Here is a 13,623-nt window from a genome sequence, read left to right as displayed (position 1 = left end):
GGAGAGAGGACAGCAGGAAGGAGTGGGGGACAGGGGGGGTTAGTATGAGTCCTGGGTCGACTTCAGGGGGAACTTTGCCGACATTCGTCTGGAAAGTCTTCGGAAAACCTCAGACAGCACATTCGGTGGTAGGATTCGAACCCACCACCTCCCGGTCTTCAGCACGACCTTGGCTACCACCAACGAGCGGACGCCGTAACCCGCTCGGCCACTCGGAATTGCAATTCTTACTAAAGCGCTGGGATACTGAGGACAGACACAAAGAAACGTTGCAGATTGAGGAAAAGAAGAAAGAATAGAAAGCAGCTCTGTTAGAATTCTCTTCTGTTTCTTCCATGTTCCTAAGCTCAAAATTCTGTAGAAATTGTAGCACAATATTTTGAGAAATTAATCACAAACAATTGATCATGAAACTCGCTTTTGTTGAATGTAAAAAATGACAAAGTAATGAGTTCATCTTGTTCAACATCTGCTAATATGGCATTGTTAATTCGTAGTGAATAGGTAGGGGCATCACCCATGAGGACACTGCTCAGGGGCATAGGTACCCAACTGTCCTTGTCTCTGTTGTCTTCAGCAATGTCCTGAGAACAGTGCAAAAGTGGGGTTAGGACAAAAAGCTCATGAAATAGTTTTGCAGGCAAAGATGATGCAAGTGACCCATTCTGCCTAAGCATTGAAGCATCTATAGGCACAGCCTTGCCTTACCTTGCTTTTGCGCTGGTTGTGTGTGGCTTTGCAACACCATTGTCTAAAATACGGGGCATTGCACGTGGACCATGATGAGGTTTAGATTGAACATTCCTGGTTTCATAGAAGGAATGACCATGAAATTTTAGGCACTGTCAAGAACAGCAGTTCACTAGCGAAGTGCACTGCTATATTTCATAAATGTGTGCCACAAACAGTGCTTTGTATTGCAAGATTGATGTTTATAGTGTTGTGCTATACTGTTACAGATAGGAGCAAGCTATGGAACAATCAGATGTCTGAGTTGTTCATGTCTGTGCAATTGGGAGATGGCTTTGCACTGAACTTGGGTGCCGTGCTTTTGAAGCTGTCTAAACCATTCTCTGAGCCCTATTCACCAAAGTTGCTGAAAGTGTTGCCATCATACTGTGCATACGAAATAGAATCCGAAGAAGAGGCAAACAGTCTATTTAAACATATCAAGGGTAAGTCATGCATATTTTCTCGTAATGCTACTTAATGAAAATATATGGAGTGCCTCATCTAGCAAATGAAAACGTCAGAGCTATGTGGCATACCAATAGAGTAGTCACATAATAAACAAACACACTAATGCAACAAGAAGTCAGGAACAGGAACTAACATAGAAAACATAAAAAACACAAATGTTTTTTTTTTTCTTTTTTTCTTTTTTTAGGAGGTGGGGGTCAATGCAATCTATGGGATGCTACCTAAGTGGAGACAAGTACATGTTATGTATCCTAGCATACCATGAAGAGCTATAATTTATAGCTATGAATAGGTTGAATGGCTAATAGCTAGGTTGAATGCTATTAATTAGGGGTGTGCGAATATTCGAGTTCTCGAATTCAAATCGAATATCAAACGCTCGAACTATTCGATTCGCGAATCGAATATCCAATATTCGATTTTTCGAACATTCGACTATTCCACGAATATGAACGACACAACCCGAAAGTGGGCGTCACCTGACGCTTCCGTGCATGAGGTGAAGCCTCCTTTACAAAGTTGCCCTTGCTGCAGGACCAACACAGGTGGGACAGTGTTTAGTTTAAGATAAAGTTATCCAAAGTTAGTTTTGTAGACATCGTCTGTGGAAGGGGTGGCGCCCCTCCCACATGCAGTTTAGCGGTGCCGATGAAGGACTTCGATTTGATGTCTGTGAGGTTGCCTTTAAAAAGTTAGGACTACTGAATAATGACTACAGCCCACAAACAAGAAGGGTGTCTTAAAGATATCCTTTACGTCTAAAATTTCAGTAGTGCAACTTCCTAGGGTGAGTGCAAAGAAACTAAAGGGTGTTCAATGCAAAGCTGAGGCAGGATGCCAATTCGTTTGCTTCATAAATGGCCTGTGGTTGTCTAAAACAATTGCAGCCTCATCCGTATAACATGCTACTGCCTGACATAAAATTTTGAAATGAATGTAACCACTTCAGTACTCCAGTAAGTGTAGGCTCACCTGAAAAGCAGGAAGCACTCATGTAAAACTAAAGAGTAGGGGCTTTAAGCAGAAAAATTGCAGGCCTCTCTTGTGACAGTTAATGCGAGAAAAATTACACTAAAGCCATGGGCTACAAAATAGAAACTTAGTGCGAAAGTCACATATTGTAAATTTTGCATGAATATTCGATTCGGTATTCGGAATTTTTTCCTCCCTTCGATTCGATATTCGATTCGACCTAAAATATTCGGATTCGCACACCCCTACTATTAATAGATAATGATTACACATGGGCTGTACTTACCTGACTCATAGTTTTGTGCTGTGTGGAGAATACACTGCAGAGGATCTTCCAGCTTGCAGTACCCCACCTTTTCCGAACATGTCCTCTGAACGTAGATGCTCATTGCCATCTTCCCCTCCTCCTTCAAAGGGTCTGCACGTACGCAATCATTTCCACTTGTTGACCATAAGGTTGCCTGAATTTCAAGGACGTAGTCAGAAAAAAAAATGCTGTAAAGCTTAATTTTTATATCGATCAGCTTATGTCTCTCCCTTCTGTTTTTCTAGTGAGGCATGCAATTATTCAAAAATTTCAAATATGAATCATATATTTCCGGTATTTGATTTGTATTTGGGAATTTTATATTTGAACGTTTCAAATAGTTGAGCTTTTTTGAACATCATACCAGCCTACTCCAAGCTGTTGTGGATTGTGCTCTTCAATTTGTTCATTTGTCGTAACAGTGCTGCACATGAATCGTAAAACATCTACAAAGTGACGTGCAGAGCTTTCGAGGTTGTCACACTCATCTACCAATGTGTCACTACATGTTTGCTAACAGAAACCGAACTGCACTCAGAGACAACTCAAGCGCTGCAGACATAGATGTGTATCTCCACCAGTGCAGAATGTAGTCTGCATATGAGAAGGTGGCAGATGCCAGGGAGATGGGGAAGCCGATTCGCAGTTTTGTTAACACCAATATTTTACGTGTTTGCTTAAAAAACACATAAATGTGCTGTAAGCACGTAGTCTCTTATGTGCGTTTTTGCAACATGATCAGTATAAAAGCAACCGTTTGATGCAAGCGGGCGCACTAGGTTGTGACTCGGAGGCACCATGCACCCGCCTAAGCCAATCAGAGACGTTCGTAGATTTGTGGGTCGAGTTGACCTGTAGGAGTCAACTTGTCTCGAAGTATAGTTAAGGCCACTGGTTTTCTGCTGCGGCAAATTCAAAATTCTGCGTCACTGACTTGTAAATTCTGCGATTTTCTGCGGCAAGCAGTCAACGGCTGCCTGAAATGGGAAACACTTTATTTTCTTGGATATGTGGGAACAAAAGTATTTTATAAAATTACAGATTGAAGGCACTGTTGTGGCTCAGCATTACATACATGATATCTTGTGTTATCCTCTGACAAAGACAAAGGTCTGTCACCTGAAATCATTTTATACCTGCTGAGTGATCGTTCAGCGTCTACAGAGTTTACACTAACTTTATAGGAAGATTCTAGGCTTACAATACATGCCCTGTGGAAGTTACAGGACACCCTTTTTGTTTCTGGGCGGCAGGCATTATTTAAGAGTCTTTATAGGCAAACTCCCAGACAACAAATCAAAATCCCCCACTGCCACCGCTAAAGTGCACATGGGAGGGATGCAGCACCTTGCTCAGGCGAAGTATGCACAATAAACTTGGGCTAACGTCATCTTAAGCTAAACTACAATCAATCTGTGCTAGTCCTGCAGCATGGGCAGTTTCGTAAAGCAGGCTTCACCTCATGTAGGGAAGCTTCAGGTGAAGCCCACTTTTGAGAGGTGCCGTTCGTATTCGGTGAATAGTCAGCTATTCGGAAATCCGAATACTGGGTATTTGATTCGCGAATCGAATCGCAGAAAACCCAGGGCCTTAAGTACAGTACAGTGTACTGAGCTAACAAAATCAGTTACCGTGCTTGTGGGCCCGCACAACACTTACATGAGAATTTTAAGTTCAAGGGTCGTTGTCGTTGACCATGCTTTGTATGGTGTTGATTATGCCCACTTCTTAAGCAGTTGTGTATGGCCTCATTAAGGTCCGCCTCTTCAGTGGTACGCGAAGCCGCAGTGTGCTTTCTCTGACAGATCGCCCGCTCTCCAGGGCAATCACGGTTCAGTCGATTGCCAACAAACTCTGATGATTCGTGTGAGGCCCTCAGCTTGGTTAAATTCTTGTCCAGTATCGAAATTTTATTGGTATTTATTTATTGAGAGATACTATATGCCCTTGTTGGGACTCGAGTAGGAGTGGGCTACTGCAAAACATAAAAACTGTTACTACATCCTCTGCAACAAACGAACATCTGTTGGAAAACTCAACACAAAAGTGAATACCATATTTTCTCGCATATAGACCACACTTTTTTCCCAAAAAACCATAGTGCCTCTTAGGGACTTGTTGGTTAGGATGACCGCTTTCCACGCGGGTTCGAATCCCCACGCCGGCTGTCTGGGGTATTCCCTGGGTTTTCCGGCAGATATTCCAGACGAATGTCGGCACAGTTCCCCTTGAAGTCGGCCCAGGACGCATACTAACTCCCCTGTCTTCCTCTCCTTCCTGTTGTCCCGTCCCCATCTGTCCACGTCTGTACGCCACCCATAGCCACAGTTGCTTCACGGTGCTAACAAGGAATTAAAAAAAAAAAGCTTCGGGGCTTGCGTGCAATCAGGGATTTCCCTACACCCTCCCTGAATTTTGCAACCCCCCCTGAAATTTCTCAGGTGACCCCAACCAGCTGGCCACCAACATGTTCTGGTAGTGAGTCCGGCACAGCGAATTACATCCTGTACTGTCAAACTTGGGCTGTAGGACCACAGACATGCAGATGATCGTACCATGCATTTGTCCAAAATAATTTGAAAGTGACTGTTCAATGCATATATTGCGCGCATACACGAGCAAAAATGCGTGCGGGCACGCAAACTCAATGTGGGTCATCAAGAACCATTTGCACCCAACTCAATTAAGCGAGGTATCCTGCTTTTTTCGTCTAAGGTTTTCACCGTTGGTTGCTAGGTATTCATTGAGCTTCGTGAGACAAGGCGCTAGTCTGTTTTCTTTGTTGGTCGTGTGATTATGCATCTTAATGTTGAAATGCCGTTCATATTGAATCTGTATTCGTATGTGTTCTAACGCAATAACATGTACAAATAAAACGGGACAGCTGTCCAGATATGTCAGCATTGTGCCACGATTATTTCCGTGTCTAAGAAAAATTCCACAAGTGGAACCTTCACCAAGCATACCCCCCCACCCCACACACACACCCACACCCAAGCAGTGAATTTCTGGGGAAATTACTGCGTGCAATGCGCGAATAAAAAATTTATACACCACACTTGAGGTATATAAACCCCTCTTTTATTCCAAGTCGTCGGCGTCGGACTCCCCGGAAACCAACAATATTTCTTCTCCTCCTAGCGTCCTGTCATTTGTTGTGCATGTGTCTATATTATATTTAGCACAACACTGCCAAGCCTCTCAGTCTAAGTTCATGCACGTAGGTCAGAATGGCACTTCAGATTTCTGGAAGGGTACCGCGCTTCGGTCCCTGGAATGCCATGCTGGCCTTTTTGGAGCAGACACGAGGCTCTCTTTCTGTTTTCTCCAGTAGGGCAACTGTGCTTTGTTCACTGAAAAATGCCAAGCAGCGTCACGTTTTCCATGGTGCTTGGCATGGCTGATTGCCGTGAGCTTGAACTTGCACGTGTACGTCTCACGTCTCACCGGCCTGACCATCACTGGATAAAACCTGAACTGACAGGTCCAAACTACATTGTTCGACAAAATTCGATGCGGGGTGGAAAAAGCATCAAAATTTGGGCACTCAAGTTATGGGTGTGTTCTATAAGCAGGTAAATACGGTATTACGAACAGTTCCAGTAACAAATTAAATGTACAGGTGTCCCTGAGTCCTCATGCTGAATTCGTCTAGGCCCATACATAGTAACAACATTGTAGCCTGTCCATCACCGGCAAATGCACCACACATACCTGTCCACTTATGTGCTGCATGAGATGCATCAATAACCTGTCCAATAGGGCTTAATGCCCCTGCTAGAAATTGTTCCATAATAGTAGTGCGTAATACCAGACGGTGGAAGTTTCTTCCAATTATCTATGGTGCGTGAGAAAATTATCCGACAGTCTTTTCCTTAAAGGTGCTGCCGCACCCGTTCCAGTCAACTTTCAAAACTACGGTGTCATTTTATTCCTCCTGGACCACTGACCACAGTATTGAAAATCCCATGTGAAATAGTGACATAGTCTGACTACTATTTGATGGAGTACATAACGAAAGCTCATGCCGGATGTTGAGAGTGTTCTGGAATTCCCGCTTTGGAAAAAGCAGAAAACATCGCTCCTTAAGAACGAATTAGGACGCCACTTTCACAGAAGGAATGCTACGGCTGTGTAGGAGTCACGTAGAGTTACGGAGTGTCTGGATGGCACCTTTCCTCCTCTGACTGCTACACTCTCACTCTCCACTTAGGGAGAGATGTCACTCTGCTGCAGCTTCTGAGGCTGCAGAAGCAATGCTGATCTTTAAAATTTGTTTATTTAATATCCTAGCACTTTTCGGACAAAAATTAAGTCTCGTAGATTACGACGTTCACCGTGTTTCGTCTTTGTGTTCCTCCATCGTTGTTACGTCTTCGGTCGGGTGGATTGTCAGCTGATGCCGAACATGGTGGTACCGGTTTCATAGATGGGTTTCCGGAAGCTTTGCGTTGGAGAAGCTGAAAACCTTTGAGCTGAAAACCTCTGTTCGCTGTGCCACACATGCTTAGCCTGATTGAGTGACTTGCCCACATCTCCAACGTGTTTTTGCAGTTTTAAGCTTTTAAGTCTTTAAAGGAGTACAGAGGGCCCTCCCAAAAAATTTCAGGTTAAGACATCTGATGAAAGTGTGTGTGTGTCATTATACCGAATAGCGTGAAAGGTTTTGATGTGTGCAATTTATTTCCCACAAAAAAAACTCACATACACATAGCTCCGCGCGTTCACCCTTAACTTGCCACTCCAGCTATAACGAGGATGAGGAGGTATGATGGCACGTCACCGATGACGGCATAAGGAGGCACGTTCTGGTTTGCCGGTCAGTGGGGGTCAGCGCCTTGTCCCTTTGCCGCCGTAAACCTGTTTTGCCAGTTTTTCCGGAGAATTGGGGATAGAAGGAGCGGCCGAAGCATTACCGAGCAAGGAGAAAGGCTTTATCAGAACCCCGAACAGCCGAGTAGCAGACGACAGCGGAATAGCAGACGACATTTCTCTAGGCCAATCAGCGAATGTTCTCCTCATAGCGTCAGCGCGAGGTTCCAGGCAGATCACAGGCTGGTACTGCTCTTCACCACCATTGCGCACGGTCGCTTTTTGCGGCGTATTTTAAATTCAATTTCTGCGATAATTATGACTCTGTGGTGTAAATTACTTCGCATGGTGCGTCTTACTGGCCTACTTAACAGTTTTATAGGAAGAAAACTGGGTGTTAAAAATGACTTCTGTGCTACTTTAAAAGTTAAGTTTTCTAGAAGTTTTAAAGCATGTTTAAAATTGAGGAATTCATTAAACCTAATTTGTCAAGTGCCACTGAACACCTTGTAGTTGGGTTTGTTGTGCATGTAACAACAACAAATGTGGAGTGGAAAATGGCCATGTAGTCGGTTAGTTACATTGTTTCACTGTGTATTCAGTAAAGGTGGCCAGTGGTCAGTAAGTACAGGACCTCATTGTTGCATGTACTTTGCACAAAATCGATAAGCAATAACCAACAGTGTACCAGTTGTAACACCTCTCCCAAGAGCATGTCTTATTCACCTTCCCACACAGAAATATCTGGCACAGTAATTTCTGCGAAAATTTGACACTGTTGTGTACTAAAGTGAAGAGCATTCTGTGTTTGTGTCCCCAGCTGACTTGCACTTATCAAAAATTATATTGCCCTTGTCAGCATGGGTATCTGCGTGCACCAGGTGCCAGAAGGGTATGCAGTGGGGTTTCAGAGATGGAGGTAACTAAATTTGAAATACTTCCCTCTTTATGTTGGTGGTGGTTTCACTGGGTTGCTACCATTCAGCCCGACTTTTTGCACTTCTAGTATTTCCTTCAGAGGAAAAACTTGAGCATGAGTGGTCAGCTGGAGATGGGATTTGTCTTGTGGATGCACTGAATTGTCAATTTGCAAATGAAATGAGTGTAGTGTATAAGTATGTAGAAGGCAAAGTACAGTGAACCAAACTGACAATGCTGTTGCCAGTTTAACTCTGACATTTGTAGGACTCACAGTGATGTTATCCTGTATACCTAGGTCTCTATGTATTACACCAGGCCTGTATGCTTCATGACTTTCCTATTGTAAGCTTGTGCTCAACTTGGTTTGCTACTAGTTTGTGCCAAACATACTGCCATGGCACTCGCCATGGCCAAGAAGGGTTGCAGTGGCAACTTAACGTAAAATGTGACAATACATCTAAGTAATAATAATAGGTAATGTCTAAGAGTGATAGAATAGTGGTCCATAGCATACATTTTCAAAAATTTCTTGAAGAAAAATTTATTGAAAAATATGCATGCACGGATGAATAAAACAAGTTGGTTTAACCCACTTGTTCCATTAAACCAATCATGCATTTGTAGAAATGTTTGTAGATGATGAGGCTGCATGAATATTATTATTATTGTTATTTTTCCTATAAAACATAATAGTATGTATGCCATTATATGATTTTATATTACTTGCTTTGGTTGAAATTTGTCTAGGCATCCAGACAATGCACACATGTACATGAGCTATGTTTATCGCAAGCATGTCTGTAAACTAGCCACTGCCAAACACTACCGTTTTCTTTGGATTATTTTTCTATTCGTCCTCCCTCAAGTTGCGTATTGTAAACTTGTAGGACAATATAACCTGACATGGAGAAAACACAGAACATGTTCACAATTTAGTTCACATCACATAATTTATAGTCTGTGTTTACCAATGATTTGTGATTTCGTTGCGCATCAGTACCATGGGCATGCTAGCAAGTTCATAGGAGCTTTACATAATGGTATTTTTTCTGACATTTTTTACCGTAGCGACATATTACCAAAGCGTTTAGACTCACGTTCAAGTGAGGCAGCAGCTAAATACGTCATGTGAACTTTTCTAAGCTGGAGATTAGTCATTCTTATGCTGCATATTGCAATTGTTATATGCAGTTCAAATGCAGCTGCTGAAGCTGTATCGTGTAGCTGTGGACACAGTGTTCAAAAATTATTTGACATTTTCAAATTTTGCTATTTAATGCACAAATTTAGTGTTATTTTATTTTTAAAAAATTTATTTAAAATTTTGCATATTTATAAATGTCAAAGTAATTACTAAAACTTGTTCTCACATGTGAGAGTTTCTTAAATGGACGGTTGCCTTTGCTGATGAAATCGATGATGAAACTGTGGCTCAGTTTGCCACACACACCACGGTACCGAAAATCCCATGCAAATTACTGGCATAACGCATCACCATCATCATTGTTCCAGCCTCAGAACATCAGTTTATCTCTTGTACTGGCATAGTTTTCGTGCAGTTTGATGAAACGCACCGCAAGAGCAGACAAGCGTGGAAACAATCGTCTGTGAAGGCAATCGACTGTGCGCTGACCAGCATACAAAAGTATATTATTGCAGTGTGTTTACCGCTGGGACTCCTCCAGCTGCAGTGGTGATGCTAACCTATAAATCTTGTTCATTTAATATCTGTGAGAGAAAATTTGCCAAATATACTGTCATACAATGCTAAACATTGTTGTACTTGTTTCAAGCACACCTCTCTGAAGGCGAGTGTCACTCTAAAGTAGCCATTGCTCTGGCATCCAGAGATTCAACCACCTGCACATTGCATGAAAGTCATGCTCTGTACTGTCACACTATCCAAACATGAGCCACAGGCTAGTTCGACATTTTCCTTTCGTATCACACAGTAGACAGATAACATCTTATTTGCTGGGGCTGACCTCAGTAAAAAAAAAAAAAAAACGAAAAAGTTCCAGCTCCAGTTTTCATACTTACAAGTTACAAGAGATTAAAGGTCAGTTGGTACCACAAATGTGATCAAAAATTACAATATAGGTGTTTCAGCTGATAAGCACTTTTCACTTAGTACAAAGAACTGGTGTAAATGAACTGTTGGTTGTAAGACTTTTAAACAGCTTTCAATATATTTCTGCCCGTTCTCCTGTGTACTTGGCAAACCAACCCAAGTTGGGAGACCTGCAGGAAACAGCAACCCACAGCATACATACTAACAGCATAGAGCACTCAACAGAATTATTTGTAGTCTTTGCTGTCTTTGCAATGTAGCATGCACCTTGCTCCTTCAGGATTGTCTAAAGAAACCTGCTTGGTGCCAAAACCAGAAGGAATGCTAGATGCTAGGCCAGAAGCATTCAACTTCCCAACAGAGTGCTTTTTTGCAACGCATCAGGCATTGGCACTTGGATTTCGTGTGGTGAACGAACGTCTAGCTAGACTCAGTCAGGACCTGAACCGCATTAGGAGGGTCTTTGAAGATGCCCGTTCACATGGAGGGGAGACATCTGATGTGGTGACTCATCTGCAGGAGAATATGGAGATAGGTAATGTAAAGAATGCACAAATATTTTGTTTTGTATGCATTTTCTCTCATAACAGCCATTGTGACCTCTTGGCTTGACCTATGGTAATTTTTAATTACAAAAGTAGGTACAGTCAAACCTCGCTTTACGAACACCCTTCGTTTGTCAGAAAATCGTTCGTAAATCGAGGTATTCGTAAATCGAGGTCCGAGGAGAGCAGTGCACAAATACCTCACAAAAACGCGGGAAATCGATTTGAATAAGTTTTATTTTTGAAAATACTGCGTAATTGTGCTTTGCACCATACTTTCTGCATCGTCTATCCTTTTTAGAAGAGATGACAGAAGTCTGACACTTGACTCATCCACACGGTCCCCAAAGTACCGTATCGCGCGCGGATGAGACTGTTTCCAACGGCAAATATCACGCTTGTCACCGGCTGTCAGAACTGAAGACCTTCTCTTGGAATGGCAAGATGTTTCCATCTCGGAGACCTGGTCCAAACTCACAACCGTTCGGCTGTAAACGCCCGAATTATTCTTTCAGGATATGGTGAACCATGTTTGGGGAACGTAGCGACTTTGGGACATTGTATGTTTGACCTTGGCAGCATGTACTGAGGAACTTTCATTATCCTCCGGTCCATTGGCCTGCCCTCTGTACGTTCATAACGCCCGTTCGTGTATCGAGGTCAGAATGGCTTGGCTACTTTGGGTCCGTTCCCTAATAATCCGTTCATAGTTCGGATATCGAGGGTTCGTAAAACGAGGTCAAGATACACGGAAAAAGTTTGGTTCCCTGTGGAGCCGTTCGTAAGTTGAGGGAATTCGTATATCGAGGGTTCATAAAACGAGGTCCGACTGTATACGTACCACAATGTGCCTGATCATCATTGGTATACAGCTGGGTAGTTTCATTTATAATCGAATGATGCCCGCCGGTCACATTTTTTATTTCTCCCCCAAAAAATATATGTTATCCCACCCACAAAGAGATGCAAAAGGTGCCTGACCGCAGGTCTCTGCGATATTTTCTTCTCCGTCCACGGCGCTTCAAAGCAACCGGCGTGATTTCGCAGCTTAAATTTTTTCCAACTTTGTGACCTTGTATCTCTTCAACGAGATGTCCCATTTCAACGAAATTTTTTTTTTGCTGATAGAGTGGATGGTGCACGTTCCACCGTGTGCTATTAAATTTATATGGTCAAGAGAAAAGTGTACGAAAAAAAATCCCAAAAACGCAACAGAGAATCGTTTTACCGCAGGTTTGGAATGTCATGGCCGCGGCGCTGGATCTCCGACTGTGATGTTCTTCGCATGAGCAGAAAGATAATTCTTTGCTCTTTCGTTTGACGTCAAACACATTGCTTTATCTTCAGCCATTATTCCGTAACAACGCCGTGAACACAGAAGGGTAGGGGAAAATTCTCATTTTCGCGGCAGTTTTTACCCTAAAAGGACATCTTGAAATTTTCCAATATTTCGTACTAACATAGCTGGAACATAGCTCTTTCACGATATGCAATAAAATGTTTGCTTATTTTGGTCCCAGAGGGCGTGCAATTTTTTTTCGCACCCCTATAGGCAGCGCTCGCAGGGGTCAGACAGACGTACAAAGAGTGGACTTCTACCCCACCCCCTGATTTTTTCCTTTCGGTGAGGGTGCCGTCATGCCGAAGGCCGATTATAGTAATATGTACAGATCACTGTGATGTCTGCAGACAAGCAAAAGTTCGTTGCTTAGGCTTTCCCACCCGGCTAATCCCTGTGGAGTTGTTGAAATACTGCAAGACTGTTGCCTGTTACGTGCTTGAAGGAAATCGGGCATGGGAACATGACATTTGTAAATACTGCGGCTTTCCCGAACCGAAGCGCGAGACGTCTATTCTCTTGTAATTTTGTTCTGTTATTTGCTGGTTTCTTCTACTTGTGAACAAAGACGGAATTTTGAAACACTCAGGTGATATGCCACGATGCCGACAGATCGCCCAAAGACTGGTTGCCTGGTCTTCAAGGGAATGATAGGACATGTCCGGTCCCTTATTTCTTCAAGGTGAACTCCTTTTAGAAATATTATTTGAAGGAGTTAGCCTTCCAATGGGTGAGAGAGTCGGGGCACTGCGTGGGAAAAGATGGTCTTTAGGCGTCTACGGGGTTCCCGCCGCCGTCCACATTTTAAGACAAGGGCCATGCTTTCCTCGATGCTATGTTTGGATTTCGTTTTGTCGTCGGCGTAGCGTGTACTTCTGCGCTCCCCATGGCCAGCCATAGCCACACCAGAAGTCGACTATACTGCACGGGCTACACTCAACGACAAAAGAAGAAAATACCCTGGAACAAGAACTTCAGGGCAGTATCGTTAATAGGATCAGGGCTTTTGAATACCATCTTGAGCACCTCGGAGGCAGTTCATGTCCACGACACCGACGAAATATGTGTGAACTGCTACAACACGTTTCGACTGCAGGTTGCTGAGGCAGGGCCTTCAGGTGAACAAGATCCTCCGGCTTCAAGCCCTGATGACGCTGAATTCACTGACCCCACCGAAATTGTGCAGACTGTGAACAGGAGCATATCAGAGCAAGATATTGGTGTGAGCCCACTGAGGCACCTGTAGTAAATAAGTAGTAGGCAATAGTAGAAGGCGCCCGTAGTAGCAAATAACAAAACAAAATTACAAGAGAATAGACGTCTCGCGCTTCGGTTCGGCAAAGCAACAGTATTTACAAATGTCATGTTCCCATGTCCGATTTCCTTCAAGCAGGTAACCTTCAAGGGATTAAGCGGGTGGGAAAGCCTAAGCAACAAACTTTTGCTTGTCTGTGGA

At 43.2% G+C, this 13,623-nt stretch overlaps 1 protein-coding gene across 2 annotated transcripts in view; it reads left to right on the top strand.

The window, feature by feature from the left end:
• LOC135385355 (ubiquitin conjugation factor E4 A-like) overlaps positions 1-13,623 on the top strand; it is a 37,636-nt gene that overhangs the window by 12,525 nt on the left and 11,488 nt on the right. For both annotated transcript variants that reach the window (XM_064614635.1, XM_064614634.1), the window contains exons 9-10: positions 960-1,175; positions 10,564-10,818. In XM_064614635.1, coding sequence (XP_064470705.1) covers positions 960-1,175; positions 10,564-10,818 — 471 coding nt within the window. The remainder of the gene's footprint in view (positions 1-959; positions 1,176-10,563; positions 10,819-13,623) is intronic.

The sequence above is a fragment of the Ornithodoros turicata genome, chromosome 2 (assembly GCF_037126465.1).
Source record: "Ornithodoros turicata isolate Travis chromosome 2, ASM3712646v1, whole genome shotgun sequence".
NCBI classification, from domain to species: Eukaryota; Metazoa; Arthropoda; class Arachnida; order Ixodida; family Argasidae; genus Ornithodoros; species Ornithodoros turicata.
Note: the sequence above shows the minus strand (reverse complement) of the source record. Positions and strands in the feature narration are given on the sequence as shown.